This window comes from Crinia signifera, chromosome 6 (assembly GCF_055691185.1).
Source record: "Crinia signifera chromosome 6, ASM5569118v1, whole genome shotgun sequence".
NCBI classification, from domain to species: Eukaryota; Metazoa; Chordata; class Amphibia; order Anura; family Myobatrachidae; genus Crinia; species Crinia signifera.
In genome coordinates this window covers 161,060,536-161,088,124 of record NC_139222.1, presented here as the reverse complement: position 1 = coordinate 161,088,124, position 27,589 = coordinate 161,060,536, and the positions used below count along the sequence as shown (strand labels likewise).

Here is a 27,589-nt window from a genome sequence, read left to right as displayed (position 1 = left end):
ACCAGCTCCCCCTTACAAATGACACACATAAATGCCCCTGCTTTGTTATTGCACGCACCAGCTCCCCTTACAAATGACACATATAAATGCCCCTGCTTTCTGATTGCACGCACCAGCTCCCCCTTAGAAATGACACACATAAATGCCCCTGCTTTGTTATTGCACGCACCAGCTCCCCCTTACAAATGACACATATAAATGCCCCTGCTTTCTGATTCCACGCACCAGCTCCCCCTTACAAATAACACATACAAATGCTCCTACTTTGTTATTGCACGCACCTGCCTCAGGTATTCCAAAAAAGTTGCACGTTTGAAAGATGACTCCGACCGGAATCCGCAGTCCCCCACTGGAGGCCTTCTGCGCATGCGCCGTGACACGCAGCCTGGCGGCACACCTGACAGGTGGCCACAGCACACTGGTTGAAAATTACTGCCCTAGTGGCTCGGCTACTAAGGTAGATCAGGAGAGACGGAGCTGAGGTCATTCTAGTGGCTCCGGACTGGCCACGAAGAACGTGGTATCCAGATCTTCTAAGCCTTCAAAGGGACTCGTGGCGACTACCTCTGCAAAGAGACCTGCTCATGCAAGATCCTAACAGAGAAAGAATTTCACGCATCAGTCATCAAGACCATGACGAGTGCTAGGAAGCCGGTCACGGCAGCACATTACCACCATATCTGGAGGAGATATGTAGGATGGTGTGAACAAGGGAAGTTTGCTCCGGCGGAGTTTAAACTTGAAAGATTCCTCAGATTCCTTCAATCTGGCTTGGATCTGGGCCTACGTTTAGGCTCCTTGAAAGTGCAGGTATCTGCACTGTCTGTCTTTTTCCAAAAGAAGCTGGCTAACATCCCTGAAGTGCAGACGTTTCTGCAAAGCATCTTGCATATACAGCCTCCTTTTGTGGCCCCTACTCCACCATGGGACTTGGATGTCGTTCTGACGTTCCTACGATCCTCCTGGTTCGAACCGCTGAAGGAAATAGATTTAAAATATCTTACATGGAAGGCGGTGGTCTTATTAGCCTTAGCCTCGGCTAGGCGGGTCTCTGAGCTGGGGGCGTTAACCTGCAAGAGCCCTTATTTGATCTTCTATGAAGACAGGGCAGAATTACGTACTAATCCGAGTTTTCTTCCCAAGGTGGTGTCAGCATTCCACGTGAACCAACCAATTGTGGTTCCTGCTAGTGGCCCTCAGTCTGAGGTTCCGACAGCTTTGGATGTGGTTCGGGTTCTCTGTGTGTATATCCTGAGAACGGCAAGAATTCGTAAGACTGAAGGACTTTTTGTCTTATATGATGCCCAAAAAATCGGGCACCCGGCTTCAAAACAGTCTATTGCACGCTGGATCTGTGCAACCATAAAACAGGCTTATGTGGTGGCGAAGCTTCCTATGCCTGCTGGGGTGAAAGGCCACTCAACTCGTTCAGTGGGGACTTCCTGGGCGGCTGCCCGAGGAGTGTCGGCCTTACAATTGTGTAGAGCCGCTACATGGTCAGGCCAACACACTTTTGTCAAGTTTTACAAATTTGATGCTTTGGCCACTGAAGATACTCAGTTTGAGCAAGCGGTCTTGCGGCAATCTCCGCACAATCCCGCCCGTTCTGATTTCTTTGGTATATCCCCATCGTTATAAACTACTCCCCTGTATCCCATAAGAATGTAAGCGAAAATAGGATTTTAATACCTACCGGTAAATCCTTTTCTCGGAATTCTTATGGGATACAGGGCTCCCGCCTCTGTGCGGAGTTCTGCCTTACTCACTCTGGTGAGCCGTGGACCAATACTGGGTCCTCCCGTTACCCTGTGTTCCTTGGGCTCACAAGGGTAGAGGTTACCAAGGTAACTTTTCTCTTTTACATCATGTACCTCAGCTGTTCATGAGTGTATGTTGTCACTTAGGTGACATTTCCTATCTAGTGTCCCAGTTGGGACACAAAGTGTTTACAAATGTTGTCAATAGTTGACATATTCTTAAGGCCTGAGACTTCCACGTGTTCTGTGGTCGCTACAGTGGTCTGTATGTTGAAGTTATGTCTGGGTGTGCTGGATGAATCTCACCACGTTAAATATTACACATATTCCTCTCATTTTATTCTTCTCCTTTGGCACCGTTTTCTATTAACTGGCTAGATGGGAGGGGAGCAGAGGGGAGGAGCCAGTACACCCTGTATAAAAGTTTATATGTGCCTGTCTCCTACAGAAACCCTCTTTTCCCCATCGTTATGAACGACTTCCCTGTATCCCATAAGAACTCAGAGAAAAGGATTTACCGGTAGGTATTAAAATCCTATTTTTAATAGACCGATAACCATGGATGCTTATACTCTGTAGACTATTAGGCTAACTGGATGTAATATTCCATGCTATATAAAGACACCACTATTTAATGCCTCTACTGTAGTGTTTGCCGCAGAACATTGTTTGACTTGAATTGTTATAAGGACCTTATAATAGCATGGTTACAGTATGTGGCAGTATCCTGACATATCCTTATTTTTTTAGTGAAACTATTCAATTTAATGCTCCTGCGATATTGTGATATGCTTATTATATACAGGCCATATACTCTGCCACATTCCTGTAATGCATTGCAGAACAAGTTTATGCATGTGGAGACCTGGCTGTTCGATTACATCTATACAAATTGAGCCACATCTTCTGGTTTTGTTGGTTTTAACAATTGTTTTCATCCCCTTTTTGTAGTATTGATATATCTCTTTTTTTAGTATATACTGACTTATATACTGAATCTCTTCTAGATACTGTCACATGACATATTGCCCACTATTTTGGAACATTATTAGAAGTAGCATTTCATGTCTATTGAAATCTTCCGCCTGACTCTAAAGCTGGGCATACACTACTGCGATTTTCTCGCAGCAGTGTATGCCCAGCTGTTCACCCGTGAGCTGCCCCAAACTGTTCCGTGCGGCAGGGTCACATCCAATCCACCACACGTTGTCCTTTTAACTTGTAATGGATCGCAGGCGACCACTGATCCCCCGCCCTGGCCCGCTGCCGGGAGGGAGGTCCAAGTTTGGACCTGCATGATGGTCCAACCTCTTTCTCAGGTCCGATACGCACGGGACCATGCACCGTACATGGGGGGACACCACACTGACACAATTTCTCTGCCTGTTTCCTTTTAGACTGGTAAAATCATCCCAAATCAAGTTAGTTTATGGGGCCTTCACTTACAGGAAGTGTTGTGTTTTTTATTTTGTTTACTATACGCTTAGGATGTGTGTGGTGTATCCATTTTTTTCTCAAAGCATTTTCAGTCATTAAAAACTGTTGGATATTGCGAATTGTGACTGGTCCTTATTGTGCTATCCAATTAGAGGCCGCTTTTTAACCAGCCAAAAATCCCATGTGTTAACATAGTAGAGGCATCTGCTTCAGGGATTGCACCCAAAGCATAATCCCTGGTAAATGCAGGTACTGTGAAATACAGACTGGCAGAGAACCAATTACTGCAGTCAATGATTGCAGATAATTGGATCCCCCCTATGTCTGGATGTTCCTATCATAACATACAGTTGCCTATTAACCACTCCTGCAACTGTAAGCTCATTATAGGGCAGTGAGAAAAGCCAATTTGTCACTTTTTTTAAAACTAGTTACATTTTATAATTTTGTCTCGGTAAAAAAAAAAATTAGGCAGTACCCACACAAATGATAACTTGTTTTATTCCAGCTAATACCATTAGTCTGCCATGGCAGCTATAATCTTCATGCCCTTGACCCCACCATTGTTTCTTCCTCTTTAGCTTACTTTCTTTTTCGTCCACTAGGGGGCACAGGAGTTCACGCTGGGTATGAGAGGTGAGGTAGCAGAGCGTGCACCAAAGGGTTACAAAAATGTACCCAGCATGCTCCCTGCCTCCCTTCTCCCTCATAACCCGCCCCCTGACCCTGGGTCACCAGTTTTTTCTTTGGTGCCAAGGAGAGAGCAGCACCATTATCGCGGCTGTTAGAACAGCCATGGGTTAGAGCTGCTGCGGCGGGTGCTCTTTTAGTGAATCACCGGCAGCACCGCTCCATCACTCGGCGGCGGCGACGGCAGCGCTGGCGACTGGGCTGGGGACTTCCGTCGCGGGACCCTCTCTCGGAGGCTCCCGCATGCTGCACTCCGTCCCCGGGCAGGTAAGCGGCGGTCCCCTGCTTGCAGGGAGCCGCGTCTAGCAGCGATCCCCCCCCCGTTTGTATGGGAGTCAGCGGGGGGGCAGGCAGTGGGGGTCTGGACTGCTCCACCTTTCCACTAGATCACCAGGGACAATTAGTCAGGCTATGTCCCGGGGGTTGATGCCTGAGGGGGAGGTTAGACAGCCTGGGAACCTACAGCATACACATTGCAAATGTTGTATATTGGGCCTGGTTAGTACTTGAGTGGGAGACCACATAGGAACACCAGGTGCTGTAGGTTAGTCCCTCCCCCACCCCTGGGGAAGTGCTGAGGCTTGCTCTCTGATTGCCCCAGGTGTCCCAGCTCCTCGTTAAGGTCCTAATCAGCAGCCATTCTGGCACTTGCTGGGTTTAGAGACGGAGGCTGCTGGGATTCTCCCCCACACCCTGCTCCTGGAAGCCTGGTGTGTGTGTGTGTGTGTAGTATTTCTCCTCTCCTGCTGCTGGCTGGATTGTTGAGCTCTGCTGATGTCTTCTTTCCAATATCATTGGAAGCTTAAAGACAGCCTGGGATCTACAGCTAATGCTGTATATTGGGCCTGGTTAGTACTTGAGTGGGTGACCACATAGGAACACCAGGTGATGTAGGATTGCCCCAGGTGTCCCAGCTCCTCATTAAGGTCCTAATCAGCAGCCATTCTGGCACTTGCTGAGTTTAGAGACGGAGGCTGCTGGGATTTTCCCCCACACCCTGCTCCTGGAGCCTGGTGTGTGTGTGGTATTTCTCCTCTCCTGCTGCTGGCTGGATAGTTGAGTTTTGCGGATGTCTTATTTCCAATATCATTGGAAGCTTGAAGACAGCCTGGGATCTACAGCTAATGCTGTATATTGGGCCTGGTAAGTACTTGAGTGGGTGACCACATAGGAACACCAGGTGCTGTAGGATTGCCCCAGGTGTCCCAGCTCCTCATTAAGGTCCTAATCAGCAGCCATTCTGGCACTTGCTGAGTTTAGAGACGGAGGCTGCTGGGATTTTCCCCCACACCCTGCTCCTGGAGCCTGGTGTGTGTGTGGTATTTCTCCTCTCCTGCTGCTGGCTGGATAGTTGAGTTTTGCGGATGTCTTATTTCCAATATCATTGGAAGCTTGAAGACAGCCTGGGATCTACAGCTAATGCTGTATATTGGGCCTGGTAAGTACTTGAGTGGGTGACCACATAGGAACACCAGGTGCTGTAGGAGTACGGAGGGTGTAATGGTTAGCATTACTGCCTCACAGCACTGAGGTCCTGGGTTCGATTCCCACCATGGTCCTAACTGTGCGGAGTTTGTATATTCTCCCCGTACTTGAGTGGGTTTCCTCCGGGTACTCTGATTTCCTCCCACAATCCACACAAAAAAAAAAAAATATTTTTGCCCCAGGTGTCCCAGCTCCTCATTAAGGTCCTAATCAGCAGCCATTCTGGCACTTGCTGGGTTTAGAGATGGAGGCTGCTGGGATTCTCCCCCACACCCTGCTCCTGGAGCCTGGTGTTTGTGGTATTTATCCTCTCCTGCGGCTGGTACTCTGATGCTTTCTTCCTTCCAATATCATTGAAGAGATGAAAGTTTGAAACACTGTCACCATTCATAGTATTGGCTTTGCATATACGGTGTCTCCCTTTCAGCTTGCTGAATTGTTGAGTTTATCTGCCCATACCAAATGGCTTTGCTAAAGCTTTGTGGGTAAGGCTGCAAGTGTGTTGCTTGGGTGTCAGTGTTGTAACTGCTGGTGTTTTTTGTCTTTTATCATGGACAGTATGCCTAAGGCGAAACCTGGCAAGGAGACTCCATCTCCGATGCAGCGTACCTGTAGGGTATGTGTGGACATACTCTCTCGGCAGGAGGAGGATATCTGTTCCAGGTGTTTGGCCCTTTAAACAGATCTTCTGCTGCCTTCACAGCAGGAACCGGCCTGGGCTTAGACCTATTGACCGCTAGTCAACTCCTTACCCCCTGTGCCCATGCCCCCTGTGGCAGTGGCCAGCACCAGTGTTGGGACAGCTCCTGCTTATGTAGAGCCCCCTTGGTGGCAATCCTTTGCTCAATCTGTGCAGGGGTTGACGGCTACTCGGGCGGGCAGGGATTCCAGGAGGCAGTGTAGGCAGCAGAGTCCCGATGCGGGTTCTCCGCGTTCCGATTCGGATTCCAGCTCAGTGGCGGAATCCGCAGGGGCCGATGACACTTTGTCCTCAGCGGAGGTAGAGTCTCTGATGCAGGAGGTTAAGGCAGTCCTCCAGAGGGAGGATGAGGCTCCTGCCCCTAAAAGTAAAGACCTGCTTTTTAAGCGTCTTAAGAAAGTATCGGCCCAGCTCCCGCCTTCGGCCCTCATGGAGGATTTATTGGAGACTGCATGGTCTCAACCGTTTAGAAAGTTCCAGCTTTCCAAGCGACTTACTACTTTTTAACCTGTTCCTCCCACAGAGAGGGCTAAGTGGGAAAATCCTCCCCTGGCGGATGATCATGTTGCGCGATTAGCTCGCGCTTCAGTATTGCCCATTTCGGATTCTTCATCTTTGAAGGACCCCTCTGAGAATTTCCTCAGGACTGCTTTTCACAGGCAGGGGCCATTGGGTGTACCACGCTTGCCGCGTCATGGGTGGCCAAGGCAGTGTCTGAGTTGGCGGGCAAGGTGGAGAGAGGTTTGTCCGACGGCACTAGTCCTTCCTCTAGATTTTCCGCATCCACTAAGGGAGCCAAGCCCTGCACCAAGCAGCCCTGGGCTACCAGACGTCCAGTGGCTAAACAGGTCAGGGAGGTGGTATCCAGGGGCTATGCCCTGACATTCCGGTTCCCCCCTCCTCAGTGTTATTTTTGCACGGGTCTTCCAAAGGACCCAGCGAAACGACAAGTGCTACAGCTTTCCATCTGCTCTCTTTTGGACTCGAACGTCATTGTTCCAGTTCCTCAGGAGCAGAGGGGTCAGGGGTTCTTCTCCACCCTATTCTTGATTCACAAACTGGATGGTTCTCACCGTCCTATCCTGAATCTGAAGTCGCTCACTATTTTTCTGAGAGTGCCGAAGTTTCGCATGGAGTCCCTGCGTTCGATCATTCTCTCACTGGAGCCAGGGGACTTCATGGCCTCGCTAGATATAATTCACATCCCCATCCGACAGGAACATCAGCACTTTGAGGTTCGCCCTTCGGGTCGAACACTTCCAGTTCAGGGCGCTACCTTTTGGTCTATCTACGGCTCCCAGGGTGTTCACCAAGGTGATGGCGGTCAGGGCTGCACACCTGCACCGGCTGGGGGTTCGGATGATTCCATACCTGGACGGCCCACTGATTTTGGAAAGTCCCCAGACCTACTACGGAGTCATTTGCAGGTCGTGATTACACTTCTGTTATCTCACGGTTGGAGGATAACCTGGAAGAAATCGTTTCTTACTCCTTCCCAAAGGACACTTCACTTGGGAGCTCGGCTGGGCACTCGGTTGTAGAGAGTATATCTTCCAGAGGATAAGATCCACTCCCTTTTGAGGAAGATTCATTCCCTTATAGGTCACAGAAGGGTCTCAGTACACAAGTGTATGGTGGTGTCTTCGACATGGTAGAGTATACACAGTTTCACTCGCGCCCACTTCGGCTTTACATTCTCAGCCAGTGGACAGGAGATCATACTCGTCTAAGGAGTCAATTGATCACACTGCCCCGAAGGTTCGCCTGTCTCTCACATGGTGGTTAAAGACAGACAACTTGTCTCAGGGCCGCCCGTTTTGGATTCCAACCTGAGTCTTGCTTACCACGGATGCCAGCCTACGGGGCTTGGGAGTGGGTTGCAATTCTCAATCTTTTCAGGGTCGCTTGACGGCTCAGGAGAGTCGCCTTCCGATCAATCTCCTGGAATTGAGAGCAATCCTTCTGGCTCTTCAGAGGTTGGGGTCCCTCATCCGAGGGTGCCCTGTAAAGATCCGGTCCGACAGCACCACGCCTGTGGCCTTTATCAACAGGCAGGGCGGGACATGCAGCAAAGGAGCGATAAAAGAAGTCTCCAAGATATTCAGGTGGGCGGAGAAGCAGATTTCTGCAATCTCTGCAGTCTTCATCCCAGGGGTTCTCAATTTTGAGGCAGACTTTTTAAGTCGGCAAGATAGTGTACGCATTCCCCCTGTTTCAACTCCTACTTCGCCTTCTGTGGAAGTTCAGGAAGGAGGGAGGAATGATGATCCTAGTGGCCCCAGATTGGCCCCGTCGAGGTTGGTACGCGGATCTATGGAACCTGTTGGTAGCCTCTCCTCTGAGTCTACCTCTGCGTCCAGACCTAATTTCACAGGGGCCATTCCGACACCCGGACTTGAGTCGCCTGGCTTTGACGGGCTGGCTGTTGAGGTGTCCCTCTTTAGAAGTTTTCCGGGCACTTCAATCGTCTCCTTTCGAGCCTCTGGAGGAGGTGGATCTGAAATCCTGGAAGGTGGCTTCTTGTTGGCTATTTCCTCAGCACGAAGGGGGTCTGACATGAGTGCATTATCATGGAAACCGTCTTTTCTGGTATTTCACCCGGACAGGGCGGTTCTTTGTACCAAACTGGATTTTCATCCAAAGGTGGTGTCTGAGTTTCACCTTAACCAGGAAATAGTGGTGCCTTCTTTTCCAGGTTCTTCTGAAGCTAAAGCTTCTCTTGATGTAGTCCGTGCGTTGCAGATTTATCTTCGCAGGACTAAGTCAACTTGTAAGTCGGGTTCACTGTTTGTGTTTTATGGGGCCAATAAGAGGGGCTGGCCCGCTTCCAAACAGTCCTTGGCGAGATGGCTCAGATCAGTGGTTCGCCAAGCGTATCTTTCCGCACTGATTACTCCCCCGGAGGGGATTACTGCACATTCTACCAGGTCTGTGGGTACATCCTGGGCCGCTAATCGAGGCGCCTCGGCTGAAAAGCTCTGTAAGGCGGCTACTTGGTCCTCTTCCCAGACCTTTATCAAGTTTTATGCATTTGATACCTTTGCATCGGCTAATGCACAGTTTGGTAGACATGTGCTTTCCGCAGTCCAGGAGCGTCCCCCACCCATGAGGGGACAGCTTTAGGACGTCCCAGCGTGAACTCCTGTGCCCCCTAGTGGACGAAAAAGAAAATAGGATTTATGGTCTTACCTTGATAAATCCCTTTCTTTGAGTCCATAGGGGGCACAGGACGCCCTCCCAGACGCACCTGGTAGCGGGGCTTCCTATGTAGGAAAGTTCCATGGCTTTAGGGCCTGTATGCTATGTGGGTGTGCGTTTGCTCTTCCTTCTTCTCTGGCTCTGCTCCTACCTTGGGCTTGCTAACGAAACTGGTGACCCAGGGTCAGGGGGCGGGTTATGAGGGAGAAGGGAGGCAGGGAGCATGCTGGGTACATTTTTGTAACCCTTTGGTGCACGCTCTGCTACCTCACCTCTCATACCCAGCGTGAACTCCTGTGCCCCCTATGGACTCAAAGAAAGGGATTTATCAAGGTAAGACCATAAATCCTATTTTCTCTCCCCATTACTGTTGCCACATGCTGCAATTTCAAAATTTGTTAAAATACTTCGGCGCAGGTTACACCATGCAGCCAAAACACACACAAGACCTTCACCCTAAGGGCTATTTCACACGCTCCAGGTCCTGCCGGGCGGCAAAATCCCACATAGCCAGGAAGCCGTGCTGCACACAGTAGTTTACAATGGAGGTGATGGCCACAGCCCGGCAGCCGTCCCTTCCAGTTGTGGGATCCAGCTGGAACTGGGCGGCCGGACCGTGGCCGTCCCATGTGAATGGACACAATTGTCCATTATTAACTGCTGTGTGCGGCACGGCTTCCTGGCCGTGCAGGGTTTTGCCGTCCGGCAGGAGCTGGAACGTGTGAAATAGCCCTTAGGTCCACAGACAGAATTGCACAAAAAAGAAAGTGTGTCCAGTGATTAGCAAACCAGTGTTTTTTTTTTTTTTTAAATATAGTCTTTATTTAATTCATTTTCTTTTTTTAAAAACATAACAATCAACATACTTGAGAAGCCATAAAGTATCATATACAAGATATCGCATACCATATACTTTCTACCAGTTTATCATCTTTTTTCCTTTCGGAAATATCTATCCTTTACTTTTGGCTCTCTGCTGTACGTTACTCAGCGAACACAGTTGTTACACATATAATATACATTAACATTAGCAAACCAGTGTTAATAGAACATATACAACACACATTGGTTACTCAACCATAGATGATTCTCCTCATCAGAGGATAAATGGATGTATTCAATCTTATCCACGCATAATCCTTCTTATATTAAGGCAGATATAGGCAATCCTATTAAAGAAAGCAGACCAACGCCACCATAGTGTAATAAGTTTTAAACATACACAAATCTATTATCTTGACAGTACACTCACAAGCATGCAGGATAAAAAGCGTTTAAAAACCACCGATTTGTAAATCGCAATAAAACCACCCGGTTACAGGTACCGCATTCAGTCCCCAAGTTGGAAATGGGAGAGTTCGGGAGAGGGTGCCGGCTCCACGCTCCTTCACAGTCAAAAACGCGTCCAAATAATCACTGGTGTTTGTAGAGATTTGTCACCTGCCTAATGCATTTCGAACAGATGTCCTTCATCAGAGGCTCTCTGAATGCGGTACCTGTAACAGGGTGGTTTTATTGTGATCCACAATCGGTGGTTTTTTTTTTTTTAATATTAAGTTTTTATTGTAAATTTTTCAGAAACATATACAATATAGCAGGGGGTACAGAAATAAATAAAACAAAATGAGGGGGGGGAGGAGGCACATAAGTGGGAAAAATATAGTAAATGTCAGTGTCTCATTCAGATCAGCAAGTCAAAATATTACACCAATGTTATAGTCTGCATCTATTATGGTTGGGAAACGTCACTAAACAGAAAGGCATGGAGCTACTGGGGATTTAGTGCTGATAGGTCTGGGGTGCTGCTGTGTATGTTCGGGTGATCCGTCCCTTCCAAGAAGACAGACCATCCGAGCCACTTCATGCATAGCGAGTTTGCAGATGAGGAGTATTTGGCATTGGAGGTTTCATACATAAAGTGTTTGTGCACCTTGTTTTGTATACATTCTATGGATGGTACAGCCTCTGATTTCCACCCTTTAGCTATACAGGCCTTGGTGGCTATTAGGACGTGTCCCAGGATATATCTATCTGCAGCAGAGAATTGTACTGGGAAAACATGGAGAAGCGCCATGGATGGGTCAGGGAGAATGGGTCGGTTTGAGATTGAGCTCATGAGATGGAATACTTCCCCCCAGAGAGACTTCAGCAGTGGGCATGCCCAAAATATGTGGAAAATGTCCCCAATATTACCGCATTTTCTCCAGCATAGGTTAGAGGACATAGGCCAGATCTTGTGTAGTCTGGCTGGGGTAAAGTAAGCCCTATGGATGAGTTTAAAGAACATTTCGGAGTGGTTAATGCAGCGGGAGATCTTAAAACAGGTTCTGAAAATATTCTCCCAGTCCTCTTCATTAAAAGATTTGTTCAAATCTCTCTCCCATAGGGATTGAGGTTTCAATTTGGTCTTACTATCCAAGGAGATTAAATATGAGTACCACCATGATATGCCACCTTTATGTGAGTAGTCACAGGTCTTTGTTTTAAGAAAGGCTGGAAAGTATGGGTTTTTGGGAGGTGTACCAAGGTGTGAGTGTAACCAGCTTTTGATTTGAAGATAAATGAAAAAATCCTGTTTGGGGATATTAAATTTCTGTTGTAGGTAACTAAAGGGAACGAGAGTGTCTTCGACATACAGGTCTCCCACTGATTCAACTCCTTGGTTAATCCATCTCTGTAGCGGTAGATTGGGAATTAGGGATTTCAGAGCGTTAAAAGATAGAAAGGGAGCAGGAAGGGTTATATTAGCTATGGAGGCTGTCATTTTATACCAAACATCTAAGGTTGCTTTGATGGATTTGCATAAGGCTGAGGGTTTCCTAGACTCACTTGGTGGGAGCCATATAATCGGTGGTTTTTAAATGCTTTTTATCCTGCATACTTGCGATGTTTTGCTTTCTTTAATAGGATTGCCTATATCTGCCTTAATATAAGGAGGATTATACATGGATAAGATTGAATACATCCATTTATCCTCTGATGAGGAGAATCATCTATGGTTTAGTAACCAATGTGTGTTGTATATGTTATATTAACACTGGTTTGCTAATCACTGGAGCGCCGGACACACCACTTTATTTTTTGTGCAATGTTGCCACATGCTGACCAAACTGTCCCCTCCCATAACCTTCATTACTGCCCTGGACTTGGCTACTCCACTTTTTACCATAAATGTTTTAAGGAGGTAGTGTTCTCATGCTAACTTCCTTCACTTGTTCATCTCTCTCATTGACATCACTTGACCCCTTTTCAATTGTTAACTGTTCCCCCATAAATTAACTCTCCTCCTTTTTATCTACATTCTTGTTGAGTGGCTGATGTACAACCACCTCTCCACCCATTCCCTTCTAGACTCTTCATTCCACCAAAACTACCCTCGCCAAGGTTATAAGTGACTTCCTCATGGCTCAACCCAGAAGGGAGTTGACTTTCCCTACTCCAAACCCTCCATTTCATTGGTCTTGGCAAATCAGATCTCTCCTTGTCTTGTGACTTCTTGTCTGTGTTTATACATATATACACCATGGGCCGTTTCGAGACAATATGGCTCCCACTGCAAACTGTAAAATTGTACCCTCCACCCCATGGATATTTAAAAAATCAAGTATATAAAGAAATGTTTGCACACACCAAAACGGGGGTGTCCCAACTAGTATAATTCCAGACTCTGCAGCTGTAGCACTTTCTATTCTGTTAAGTGACCTGTTGTGCAGGCCGGGGAAGGTGGGCTACAATTGTAACTAATGTAACCCGTTTCCACACTTTCAGCCCACTTTAAGCCCTGGCTCTACTACTGCACAGGCCACAGATGGGGCACAATTGTATGGCTCACCCAACCCTAGGAACAGCTCCTCTGTAACCTTGTTTCCACTTTCCCCCTAACCGAAGGTTCCTTTATTGGATCGGTTCTCTTATTCCCTCTGCATGTTTTTTCTCCGCTCCTTTGGCATGCACGACCACCTCTATGCCAACTAATCCCAATTTACATCTGTCACCTTCTGTCTGTCAGGCATTATATCCTGAATGGCACAATGTTTCCTGAAACTCAATCTCTCTCTACCTATACTCCTTGCCTTACCCTCTCTATTCCCACCACTGCTTACTCCATTCCGATGTCTACGTGTCACCCTTGACTCTGCCCTTTCCTTCTCCTTTCATATTGTACATTGAACATTTAGTTCTGCTGCCATCTGTCAAACCCCCTCCACCCCCAATGTTGTAACAGCATAAATCTGATGCTTCAATGGCTGATGTAGAACTGGCCATATGTTTTATTCTTAGAAAAAAATGCACTTGTCTTTTCTGCACATAGTTAAGGAGCATGCTTATAATGTTTGCATTGTTATACGTACTGTATCTCTGTTACACCTATCTATATCTAGAAAGGAAGCAAAGTATTGTGCTAGTGCATCCATAGTAAAGAGACGATTACACAGCTTGTATACAGTGCATCCGGAAAGTATTCACAGCGCTTCACTTTTTCCACATTTTGCTCTGTACAGCCTTATTCCAAAATGGCATAAATTAAATTTGTTTCCCCTCAAAGTTCTACACACCTTACCCCATAATGACAACATGAAAAAAGTTTTTGGAAGATTTTTGCAAATTTATGAATTAAAGAAAAAAAAATATTCACAGCCTTTGCTCAAGGCTGTTGATGCTGCAATTACAGCCTCAAGTCTTTTTGAATATGATGCTAAAAGCTTGGCACACCTATCTTTGGCCAGTTTTGCCCATTCCTCTTTGCAGCACCTCTCAAGCTCGACACAGAAGATAGAAAGATATGTCGCTGTGCGGTGCACCAAGGAGAATTGGTATTTAAAATGTAACCTTTATTGTGATAAGTTAAAACATAGCGAAATAAAAGACACAAAACATGAAAATACAAATGGACATGGTTTTTTTAAAAAAAAAGGGTATTTGATTACCCTTGCGACGTGGGACCCCTAACTCCTGGTATAATTAATACAATAATTAATACAATATTGGGTTCCTATGATCGGTCTAGTTTGTGAATAATTCCAACAGTGATCTATTATGCGGCGGTGTAATGCGCTACTGGAGTTGCGCACCAATCACTCAATTCTATTTCGCATGCAAGATGATTACACTTAAAAATACGTGTGTAGTAGCAAACGATTGGAATGGACAGGTAGAAAAATCAGAGTCCCACTGTGGGCGGTAAATGCACCGGAAAATACCGCTATTTGATTAACAGTATTTCTCCGTGCAAGCCTGTCATGTACTGTCCGACGTATTGCTACAGCCGTATGTCCCGGAGTGCGGTGCGCCTATTAGGACGCGCCGTCTCGTAATACAGGACACGGGTGCAGCGGTCTCACACTGTCGATTAGCGGGGTGCACAAAACAACCAACGGGTTGCCAGCTACACCGGCGTGTCACCGCTCACCTCCGTATGCCCCGGAGCACGGTGCGCCTGGTAGTGACGCACTGTCTCACTGTGTAGGACACGGGTGCAGCGGTATCGTGCTATCGACTTGCAGGGTGCACAACACAGCCAACGGGCTGCGAGCTACACGCGCCGCTCGGTATAAGGTAATTTTAAACTAGACAGATCAAAATAGGTACATTTCAATGGGGGTAAGGGAGTAGGGGTAGCCCACGAAGTGTACGGTCGGCGTACGCTTCGCTAATGAGCTTCGTCAGGACCAACCTGGGTGGTACCTGGAAGCTCATTAAATACCTGTAGGTTCAAGAATATGGTAATTGTTGTAACCGTTCATTGGTCATTTCAGCTGTCACTCAAACTGGCTATATCGCTGTAATGGGTGTTCGTTATCTGGAGTGTGACTATGCATTCTATTAGATGTAAGCACAAAAATTCTCATGAGTAAGAAGTATAAAAATGTCCGATAAATAACGGCACATAATCAATGATAATATATACATGCTTGGGATAAGTTTCAATTTGTTAGTTTAGGGATTAGTATTTATAATTCGTAAAAATTGAGTATTTGGAACAAAAAAGAGAGAGATGTTCTTTCAGATGAAATTCTGAAGGGATTTCATATATGCGTATGATTATCGATGTGGACTAAACATATACGGAATAGGGTTATTAAATTAAGATCAGGGATAATAGGAGGGTGATATGCAAAACGTGTGATGATTCAAAACAGATAAAATGCAAAAGGTGACGTGCAAAAAATGGGAAGAAAAGGGGAAAAAGAAGAAAAAGATAACATTCATTATATTTTAATTAATTTAAGAAGATATTCATTAAACTTTATTAATTTATATTAGGATGATATACATCGTGACACCATAAAAAGGAGGTGCGTGTTTTTGCAAGATTGTGCACGGGTATTGCAAGTGCATTACGAATATACTGCGTGGATATTTCTACCTAAAAAGGTGTAGAGAAAAAAGTGACACTGTGATCCAGAATATCGCCCAACCGTCTGTACACATTACTACCCCTTGTCCCCCGGTTCGCGGATACGTGTGATATATTTAGACACACGCACCCCACGTATGGGGGTCGGAAGCAGCATGTGACCTCCAGAGGGCATATTGTAGGGTTTAATTTGAAAAAATGGGATCAAAGGTGATACGGGAGATATGTGTATGTATTAGTGGGGAAATTATGAGCGAGTCATTAAGACTCAAGTGATGAAGAAATAGGGGGGTGGGTCTTTAGCTTTAATAAATGTGAGGTGCAAATAATTCAGAAGGTGACTGAAAATTTATATGGTTAATATTGAGATTAATATTATAGGAGGTGGACAATAATATTAGTTAGAATCAGGTGTGATCCACATCTTGTTTGAATGATCAAAGATCTTGGTTGGTCCCTTCATAAATATTCGACTATAGGTATGTTGTAGGCCATATCAGGCACTACAGGTGTATGGTACTTTTCTTCATTATTTTTGGAGTGTGACCCCATTATCTATGATGATTGGCCAAGGTCGGCTGCTTCACTGGATTTATCAAGGTCTTCATTATTACCAGTGGGTTCTTAATAGATATAGTGATAATTGGTTCTATGTATTACCAATTATATCTTACGTGCTCCTGTTATGCTGTTATAATGTATCCATATCGATTAGGTAATGATAATGTGTGTCAAACGTTGCTCCATTTGAGCGTTAGATGTCAATACGGATGGTATGAAAGGTAGTGGTTTTTCTCATAGAAAATAAAAGTTTTCAATAAAAGGGGAGAAGTGAGAGAGGGGAGATGTTTCACAAGAAAATGGTGTAATTATTTTCTTCATTGAGTCCCAAAGGGACCATAGAACCCATCAGGAAGATCAATCGGGTTTACCATTAGGGACACCGTGATGGAATTTTAGAAAATGCCTCGCCACTGGGGTTAGGGTCTTAAAATTGGCTTTATTATCCCTTGTGGCATTTCTGATGCTCAACAGATGTTCAGAGAGCCTCTTTTTGAATGGTCTGCGGGTCTTTCCGACATAATGTTTCCCGCAGGGACATTCCAGGTTGTATATAATTCCTGCAGTGTCGCAAGTGATATACTCATTGATCCGCCAAGTTTTGCCAAATTTGTCGGTGTACTGTATGTGTCACGAGGTGTTATGTACATGCAGACTTTGCAGGTACCACATTTAAAGGTGCCCTTTCTCTTGATTCTCACTGTGGGCCCTTTTTCCATGTGACTTGTGGGGCTCGCTGCGCTTGCCACGCTTTGGGCTCTTTTTACGCCCCCCCTTGTGGGGCTCGCTGCGCTTGCCACGCTTTGAACTCGGTGGCTCACTGTGCTCGCCACACTTTATAAAATCAACTCCATGTCGACATGGATAGTGGGGGTATGAAAAGGTCGGGAGGACACTTACCGCATCCGCTCGCCACGCTTCGGGCTGATGTGGATAGTGGGGGGTGCTAAATCGCTTTGCGGATCAAATTGTATGCAAATCGTTTGCGATACAATGCGTGAAACTAAACAAGTACCGTTTTTTCCTTTCTCCAGTGGTCTGTTACTTTTACTTGTATGATGTTTTGGAAGCATTTGGAAACCTATTGGGGCAGATATATTAAGCCTTAACAAGAGATAAATGCAAGGGTGATACAGAGATAAACGTCCAGTCAATCACCTCCTTACTGACTTTTTTTCAAACACAGACTGTAACACGGCAGTTAGCAGGTGATTGGCTGGGCGTTTATCTCTCCTTATCACCCTTGGATTTATCTCTTGTTAAAGCTTAATACATCTGCCCCTTTGTCCCTAAGTCGCGTTTAAGGATTGTCCATAATTTTAATCAATAAAGTAATAATATTCTAACCGATACATCAAATACCTTTTTAATTTTTGTGGATGGTCCTGTCCCGTTGGTTCCAAAGACCTTTTTTCAGATGTGCAGTTGTAAGCACAATCTACAGCAGGCATTCCCAACCACGGTCCTCAAGGCACACGAACAGTGCAGGTCTTGTAGATATCCAGGCTTGAGCACAGGTGACTTAATTAGTATCTGAGGGATTCTGATTAAACCATCTGTGCCTGGATATCACTAAAACCTGCACTGTTGGTGTGCCTTGAGGACCGTGGTTGGGAATGCCTGATCTACAGTATAGGACTTGTAATGTCGCTTGTAGCAGCTATCTATGGACCAATGATAGAACCCCGCGTTTTAAAGGTATCCATCCACATGTTAAACGATGCTCCTCTAGTTTTCACTTCCCATGCATGGTTTCAGCAAAAATGTACTTGTTCATTTCTGCATTTATCTAGAAAGCCAAGAATTGCTTAATTTATGCAGTGCTTATTTAGGATGTTTTTGGCTAGAAGACCCATTGCATTCGATATTATAACTTTGCTTAATGCCAGTTGAGATTGTGAATGTTTGGGATGTTTGGCCCGCATATTTAACTTTTTTTAGATCTATTATTGTAGAGGGTTTGAGGGATATTATGTGGGATGTTCTCTGCTTTTAGAGCACACAGATTCTCAGTCCCCACTGTCAAACGCACATTTAGCGTATAGTGGTGGCAGCAAGTTACCTGGGCGCAGTGGGTGGAGTTTGATACTGACTGAGTAAATCCCCAATATTCCAATTCTGAATATTTGAACAATTTTGTGTATTCACAGCAGTCCTGTATCAAAGTACCAGTTACCACCTTGTTAAAGCCTCTGCCCTGAAATCACATAACAATCCCAAGTAGTAGTAGTACGTTTATTTATAAGGTGCCGCAAAGTGTCCGCAGCGCCGTACATAGCAAACAAAAAGCAAATGACAAGGTAACGTGCAGGGTGTGTTGAAAAATACAGTATAAATAGGGGTATAGCTGGTAGAAATAAAATCAGCATCAGAGTATCAAGTAGATGCAAGGTCCCCGCAGTGCATGTAAATGTGGCTATATGCCCCAAATCCCCAGCTCCTAGCCAAGATTAGACTGTAAATTTCCACACCAATACAATCATGATTGTAGATTTATTTATGCGAAAGGTGTGTGAATAGATGGTCTATAATCTGTCCATTGATCTAATTGTGATTGCTGTTACACCTTCTATACTTAAATGGGACCAGAAGGTGGCAGTAGAAATCCATTAATGCTGCTATTTTTCATGTAGGAGACTCATTCAAATAAAAGATTTAGTGTTTACGTTACACTTCTTCAATATGACAATATATTGACTGTTTCTATTTTGATTGTGCTAGTGATCAGCTTTATTGTTGAGTCCCATTACTACTCCATTTTTTCCCATATTAAGGTTAGTTGGGGATTTTTGAGAGAAATCTGTTTTGTTCCTGGCTTCATGCTGGCACAGCCTGCTGTCACTGAGCATGACTGGGACTAGCCTTATCTGCACAGACAACAATATAGTGCCAGCTCCAGCATTTATCTGGTCATCTGCTCTGCATAGCACATACAGTACTGCTTTCTCATTGTAGCAGTCAGTACATTATTAAACAGTGCACAAGTGCCAAGCAGTATTATAGTCATTGCCTTCAGCGTCTCTTTATGGCCCATTAAGCACTGCTGTTAAACCTCATACAAATACTTTTACCACTTGTCTTTTGTAGCCTGCCCACACTTTGTGCTCCATTTAAGTCCATGTCACTTGTTGTATCACTGGCATTTTCCAAAAACCAGTCAGTAACCAGCTAACAACCAAACTTGTCGTTTTCCAGCTTACTGAGGAAGCAGCAAGGACAATGCGTTTACAGAAACTGACTTTTTAGCAGCAGCTTGATAGGTAGGATTAAAACCTGGACAGAAAAATGTTCTAAAGACTAGGAAATACAGTGTTTGTAGATGCAATTGGTCACCTGTATGCAGTGTAGCAGCAGTGCCTGTATATGGATGGTGGATTTAGGAGTTGTCATTAACCCTCTTTAGAGAGTGCAGTCTGTATGTAGTGAAATCCTGACTAAAGTATGCGTAGATCTTCTCAGTGGGCCCTTGCTCCCAGTGGGCACAGGAATACCTGAGACATTTTATGAGCATAAAGAAATAGCACACAACTGTATTTATGTGTGTATGTATATGTGTGTGTATGTATGTGTGTATATATATATGTGTGTGTGTGTGTGTGTGTGTGTGTGTGTGTGTGTGTGTGTGTGTGTGTGTATGTATGTATATGTATATATATGTGTATATATATATATATATATATATATATATGGGTTGGGATCATTTGGTCTATTGCATTATGGTAGAAAGTCATTAGGTCGAATCCATTAGGTCGACATGCTAAAAGGTCGACATGGGAAAAGGTCGACATGATTCTAGGTCGAAAGGTCATTAGTTCGACAGGTCATTAGTTCGACATTGTCTATGTCGACATTCACAAGGTCGACATGGGGTTTTTCACTGTTTTTTTAACCTGAATGTCAACACAGTCGACATGGACACAGTTTAAAGTGCACTGCATCCCCTCGCATCGCTCGCTGCGCTCGCTATGCGTCGGGCACGGTGCCTCGCTACGCTCGGCACACTATTTTATTCTCCCACCACGCCCTAGTGGATGGTAGGGCATGAAATACCGCCTGTCGGCACATGTTGGCTCAAAAAACAGTGAAAAACTCCATGTCGACCTTGTGAATGTCGACATAGACAATGTCGAACTAATGACCTTGTCGAACTAATGACCTGTCGAACTAATGACCTTTCGACCTAGAATCATGTCGACCTTTTCCCATGTCGACCTAGAGTCATGTCGACCTTTTAGCATGTCGACCTAATGGATTCGACCTAATGACTGTCTACCATAATGCAGTAGACCAAATGACCGCATCCCATATATATATATATATATATATATATATATATATATATATATATATATATATATATATATATATATATATATATATATAATTAGTCCAAGGTTCCTCACCAGAGGAGTAAGCACTCTCCTTATAAAAATAAAGCAATCCGAGTAAAACTCATTTTTCCATTTATTCATCCATTGTTAGTAATGCATTGTGCCCATTTTTGCCCCGACGTTTCGGTCCATAGTAGGCGGACCTTTATCAAGGAGCCTGCAATAGGAGGAAACAGCATGCAAACAGCATAGTGAATGCATGAAATCACCGCCATTACAAAGTACACAATGGTATTAAACATCAAGAAAAAACTCACTTACATGGGTGTAAAATTCAACAAAGTACAGCAAATGGATCAACGGAGCCAGAGATAGGAGATCGTCGGGGCAAAAATGGGCACAATGCATTACTAACAATGGATGAATAAATGGAAAAATGAGTTTTACTCGGATTGCTTTATTTTTATAAGGAGAGTGCTTACTCCTCTGGTGAGGAACCTTGGACTACAATTGGTGTTTGTGCTGATAAGCATGAATCTCCTGTAGGCACCCCTACAGTTATCTTGAAATATCTTGTGAGAGTGCGGTCTTCCAAAGCACATATATATATATATATATATATATATATATATATATATATATATATATATATATATATATATATATATATATATATATATATATATATATATATATATATATATATATATATATATATATATATATATATATATATATATATATATATATATATATATATATATATATATATATATATATATATATAAATATAAAAATCCAAATCTGCCGGCACTCACAACATCAGGTTCAGCAAGCCCCGGTGCCCAAGGTAAAACAATACATAGGGTCCAAATAATAGCACTCAGGAGGCAGTTTCATAAAGAAAGAAAAATGGTGTATTCAATGCCAAGCTTTCGGGGTGTAACCCCCTTCGTCAGGACACAATCCTACAGCAATAACCAATGAATCAAACAACGTTTAAATACCTTCACCAAGTGCGCTTACCATGCCTCCACGCTGAAGCGGGCAGACCGCTCTGACCGGAAACTGTCATCCGGAAATGCACACCAGCGAGCGCTACGCTCCAGGGTTGCCAGGCAACCACTGTGCTTGCGTCCCACGGCGGCCATTGCCAAGACCAGCCGTCTCAGGCGCGTCTATCCATACAGCAGTGTCTGCGTACCAGACGGATGTGGCATAGTGTACGGCCGGTCATCTACACCAACTGGGCATACATTACTGATTCACAGAGGCTCAAGTGCCATTAACGGACACATATAGCCTGAGATCATCAGCGTCTGTAAGTGCACTATCGCGTATCTCACAGTCTCAAGTGTTGCTAAGCAACAACCTATAGTCTGCTTTCAACGTTAAGTGCAACCCAGGGTGTGTACACCTCACCCAACCATGCTCACAGCGGCCTGTGGAGGAACATGAAATAATAACAACATACATGTACACAATAAATGGATAAATGTAGACAAATATAAATACAGACAAACAGATACAACAATAATAGCAGAAAATTTACATAAGTGTATTCCAGTTGATTTTACCAGTTGATTTTATCATTTAATCCTTTCGGATAGATGGTATCAAGGCGGTAGATCCACCTTGATTCCAGAAGTAAGAGGCGTTTCGCTCTATCCCCACCTCTAGGGGAATCCTGCACATGATCAATCATGAGATATTTTAGAGAGGACAAGGGGTGTCCCATTGCTTTGAAGTGGCGCGCCACAGGTTGATCAATGTCTCATCCAGCTAGTGACCGATCGATGGCAGACCTGTGTTGCCCCATACGTTCACGAAATGTCCTAGTGGTTTGACCCACATAATAATGTCCGCAAGGACAAATAATCACATATATTAAAAAGGACATTTTACATGTCAAAACAGAACGTATGGTATATTCTTTACCACTGTGTGGGTGTTTGAAGCTCTTACATACCACTACATGCCTACAGGTGGTACAGTTGAAACAACTATAGCAACCTGGGGGTTTCACATGTACGTTGGGGATTTTTGGGCAGTCGAGACCTGTCACATCAGTTTTCATTAGACGGTCTTTGAGGTTCTGTCCTCTTTTAAAGGCTGCTACTGGGCGTACCGTGTGAAATACGGGCAAATCAGGGTCACTTTTAACAATAGGCCACAGGGCCTTAGAGGCATAGTGGAGGACAGGGCTAGCCACAGAGTAAGTCGAAGTCCAAGGTAAGATGTCCGTAGAGCTTTTTACTTTGGTTTGAAGCAACTCTGACCTATTCATGGACAAAACCTTAGACTTCTGCCTCTGTAACAAAGATGCATCATAACCACGAGCACTGAATTTAATGATGAGCTGGTCCAGACGCTCAGATACCTTGGTGGGATCACTGATGAGTCTGGCCACTCGCATCATTTGGGACATGGGCAGGCCTCTTTTCAAGGCGGGAGGATGATGACTGTTATACATCAGGAAAGTATTCCTATCCACATCCTTGAAAAAGACATCAGTCTGAATGATATTATTCTCGATGGTCACAGCTACATCAAGAAACTGAGCCCTAACTGCACTGCAGGAAAAAGTATATTTGATGTCAGTACTCGTGGTATTAATTTCAGACATGAGAGCCTCAAATTGCTCCTGCCCACCCGTCCATAGCATGAAGATATCATCTATGTAACGGGTGTACAGGAGCAGGTCACACGAGACCTCAGGATGACCCAAAAAGGCTTTCTCCTCTTCCTGGAACATATAAATGTTAGCATACGAGGGTGCCACCGCCGACCCCATGGCACACCCCCGTAGCTGCAAATAATAATTGCCATAATTGGCGAGTTTTAGAGAATCTCCCCCCTGTGGCTTTTAAACGGAATAAAGAAGTATTGCTTTTTTACTTGGAATCTGGAGTGTTATATAAAAGATACCTTTTATGGGAGTACAAAACACCTATCTTATGTAAGCATACATGTGAGCACTTTTCACTTATGTGCATGAGTGGGGTGACCCCATAAGAATACCTTGGATCGTTTGAAAATTCTGGGAAACACCCTTTTCCATTTTTGCCTCTCACTCAAAAGGGAGAGTATAATACATAAAATCTACAGTGATATATTGTTGTTCATTTTATTTTTCCCCCCCATATATACAAACGTGGGAGAGAAAGATTTGGAGTTCTGAGTGACGCGGAGGAATATTGTTCATTTTTGGACTTGGAGCGCATGTGAGAGTTTTCCATTTTTTTCTTTGTCTAATTACCACAGTGGTCCGGTGACCTCTATTTGAGTTTTATATGCAGCTTTAAGTTTTTGCAGCGCCTGAGGTGAAATATATCTTTTTCTGCAGATAATCAGATAAGCATTACTATGTGTCGAAAATTGTACAAGTCCATTTTTACCATTCTTCTTTTGTGTATGGTTAAGTTAATATGTTAAAACAACAACCTACTATTATAATTCTTCCCTGTTTGGGTGTGGTTTGGTTTTAAGGTTTCCATTCCAATCTTTTTGAGCAATTTCTCCTAACTCTAGTACCTCAAAAAAAAGATGCATTATTGATGAGCTGGCAACCTTTCAAGCCCAGGGGACATTTGGCATGGAGGAAAGTATGAAAGACACTGATAAACACACATGATATTGTTATTCCTTTTAACTCCCCCCCCCCCCCCCCCCCCCTTCATATATACAAACGCTGGATGTCATTTACTCCCTACTCCCCTATCCCTTTTATCTTTCTTTTCACTTCCTCTATTACTCCCTTTTTTAATTTCTCTTGTATGATTATCTATTGTTTATAAAGGGCTATCTAAGATGTTACATTTTGTTAATCCCAGCAGGCCTTGCTTTCTTTTGTATACGGTCAGCTATTCGAAATGTTTCTAGACTAGCTGGTTTTTGACAGCTTATTTCTGTACAATCGGTAACTCCACTTTCATTGTGAATGTCAGTTGCTTAAGCAGCTCAGCACCGGCTCCCCCGTCTGTACCATGTGGTGTTTAGCACTTCTAACTCTACTTTAGTCTAATCGTGGCACTTTTGTATTGCCTGTATATGTTTTTTCTCCAACAGCATTACTCCTTTTAGTATTTCACTTTAGTTTCTAGTCCTCCTAATCAACAATACTGTATGTGACTGTTGCTTTAAATCACATAATGTTATGTATTTTTGACAAAGGTCCTATATTCTATGCATCTTCTTTTTTTTTCTTCCTTTGTCCAGGCATGGCGTCCAGTAAAAAAAATGGAAGCAACTCACGTTTGCAAAGTCGGAAACCACCTAACCTTTCCATCACCATCCCTCCAACTGAAGGCGAGAGGGACCCCGCACAAATTAGGGTACAAGGGCAATAACTGTATTGCACTCTGTGAATGGGGTCTATTCAATGCTGTGGGCGAGCAGTGACAGTGAGCAGGGCTTCCTGCTCGCTGTCACCACTCGCCCTGTCCGTATTCAACTCACCCCCCTCATACGCCAATTCCCCCTCCCTCCGGTTTTTGAGCGAGGGGGAATCGGCATATGCGACTGCAGAAGCAGCGAGACTCGCGGCTAAATACAGTGGGTTCGCTGCATTAGCCGCGGGTCTCGCTGCTTGGGGGAATCCTCGCCGTCCTGTGACAGCGAGGATTCCCCCGGAACGTTGAATAAGGGAGAGTGGCCGGCGAGGGGGTAAAACGGTGAGGATCGCTGGTTTTCTGCAATCCTCGCTGTTTAACCCCCTCGCCGGCAGTGGCGAGCTGCATTGAATACTACTCAATATTTTGTATTATGTGGTATATCAGGTTACCTTTTTCTTTCCTCCAGCCACTCCCCAAACCCTTGTACCAGAAAAGTGTTAGCCTGCAGGAACCACAGAGGACAGAAGAGTTTACTCCTAGTGGTAGGCCTGCCTTCAGAAGACAGACCTCACTGTCACAGAGCATAAAAAGGTAAGGAACCAAGTCCCAATAAGTTTCATATAGGAATTGGCTTATATAAACGTAAGGGTATTATTAGAAATGATTTGTAGTGGGTGTTTATTTTTGTATCCAAGAGAAAAGACTCTGCATTGAATAAAGCTGCTCATGTGATTATGGTAAATGTATTCTATGGCGATAAGGGAGAAAACGGTAAGCGCAGCAGTTATTGGTTCTCCCTATGTATTACTATGGCGGAGTATGCAAAATGTCAGTGGCACGAAGTGCCTTTATCATTATTGGCTCTGCTATCATGAAGACCTTGCTGGCCAACGGTCAGTGGCACCAAACGGCACTGTCCAAATGATTCTATAGAGACCATTCTTCACAACAGTGGATGATCTCATGCCCCATAATAGTGCCATTGTTCATTTTATTAACCACAGTAGTTCCTTAGTTCACATTGACGGGTGAATTTATGAAGCTTGGAGAAGTGTTATCTATCCCCATAAAGAACGTTATGAGCAAGGTGATAATGGTTCAGCCAATCAGCTCTTACCTGTCAATTTACATATTGTAGCTAATTGGCTGAACCATTATCACCTTGCTCATAACGTTCTTTATGGGGATAGATAACACTTCTCCAAGCTTCATAAATTCACCCCTAAGTCACATATAAGGCTGCCAGTACAGGTTGTGCATATAAGGTCACCTGTTCATATTACAGTGCCCCCAGATTATATTATTCCACATTACAGTACCCCAGTCCATATTATGTCAAATCATGTCCTCCAATTTATTTTATACCATATTATAGCTAGATATATTGTATGCCTAAAAGGTAAAAGTTAGTTAGGGCCCCCGATGTATCACCCAATGGTAAAACATGTATATAACACATGTAACTGTGAAAGCTGGCCCCCGCTCAGCACCTCGGCCCAATAGCAGCTGCAATCCCTGCACCTATGGATATGGATCATAGGGTCAACAGCACTAAGGTAGACCACTGAAGGTCGACTTGGACCAAGGATTGCACCTGCAAAGGTCGACATGGACTTATGTCGACGTGGGCTAGGTCAACAGTCAAAAGGTCAACATGGGGTGTTTGTTTGTTTTGTCCCGAATGTCAACACAGTCGACATGGACAATGTATTGGTGCACCGCGTCCCCTCACATGGCTCACTGCTTTAGCTATGCTTCAGGGACAGTGCCTCGATACCCTTGGCACTCTATTTTATTCTCCCGCCATACCTTAGTGGGTGGTAGGGCATAAAATGCCTGTCGTCACATGTCGGCTCAAAAAAAAAAAAAGTGAGCAGCCCCATGTTGACTTAATGACCATGTGTTGATATTCAGGACAGAATAAACAAAACAAAAAACATGTCCACCTTTTGACTGTCGCCTTAGCCCATGTTGACCTAATGCTTGCGTCGACCTAATGACCCTGTAGACCTAAGCCCATGTTGACCTTTTCATGTGTCGACCGTAGATCATGTCGACCTTTAGTGGTCAACCCAATGCATTTCAACCTTAGTGCTGTCGACCTAATGACCATATACCGCACCTATGGTAGCTACGCCCTTGATTCTGACATCTGTATTCTTCTTATTTATTGCACATGTGCTGTTTCTTTTGCTGTACATACTCTTGAGATTAGAAAGTTTACAGACTTTAGTCTAATTTATTCTGAAACCTTAAAAAATATATTGTGAATAATAATGCACTGTGTTCTTTTCACAGAGGTACAGCCCAATGGTTTGGAGTGAGCAATGAATGGGAGGGGAAGAGACAACATTGGCACCGCAAAAGTCTTCATCATTGCAGCCTCCGTTATGGAAAGCTTAAACCCCAGTACCAGAAGGACATGGAACTGCCAAGCCAGGAAACTCCCTCCTACCAGACCACAGAGTCCCCTGCCACCTCTCGCCTACCTAAGGTCTGTTAATTCTGTTAAACTTAAACCAAAACAAAATAAACCAGCATTTAAAGATCCATCCACCAGTGTTGTGAGAACCTTCTAGCAATGGGCGTCTCTCTTTTTTTTTTTTGCCAAAAATTAATCTTAGTCGCAGCACAATGAGACTAGGATGCACAAGTAGACTGTGCTGACTAATTTGTCAGGACACTTGTATATCTGTGTGTGACAGACTTTCTGAATCTGTTTACTAAATGCTACAATG

General features: G+C 44.4%; 1 protein-coding gene across 1 annotated transcript in view; it reads left to right on the top strand.

Moving 5' to 3' along the window:
• RHBDF2 (rhomboid 5 homolog 2) overlaps window positions 1–27,589 on the top strand; it is a 101,251-nt gene that overhangs the window by 47,488 nt on the left and 26,174 nt on the right. The window contains exons 3-5 of the mRNA XM_083147832.1: window positions 24,736–24,851; window positions 25,318–25,442; window positions 27,150–27,345. Of these exons, the coding sequence (XP_083003958.1) occupies window positions 24,738–24,851; window positions 25,318–25,442; window positions 27,150–27,345 (435 nt within the window). The 5' untranslated portion in view covers window positions 24,736–24,737. The remainder of the gene's footprint in view (window positions 1–24,735; window positions 24,852–25,317; window positions 25,443–27,149; window positions 27,346–27,589) is intronic.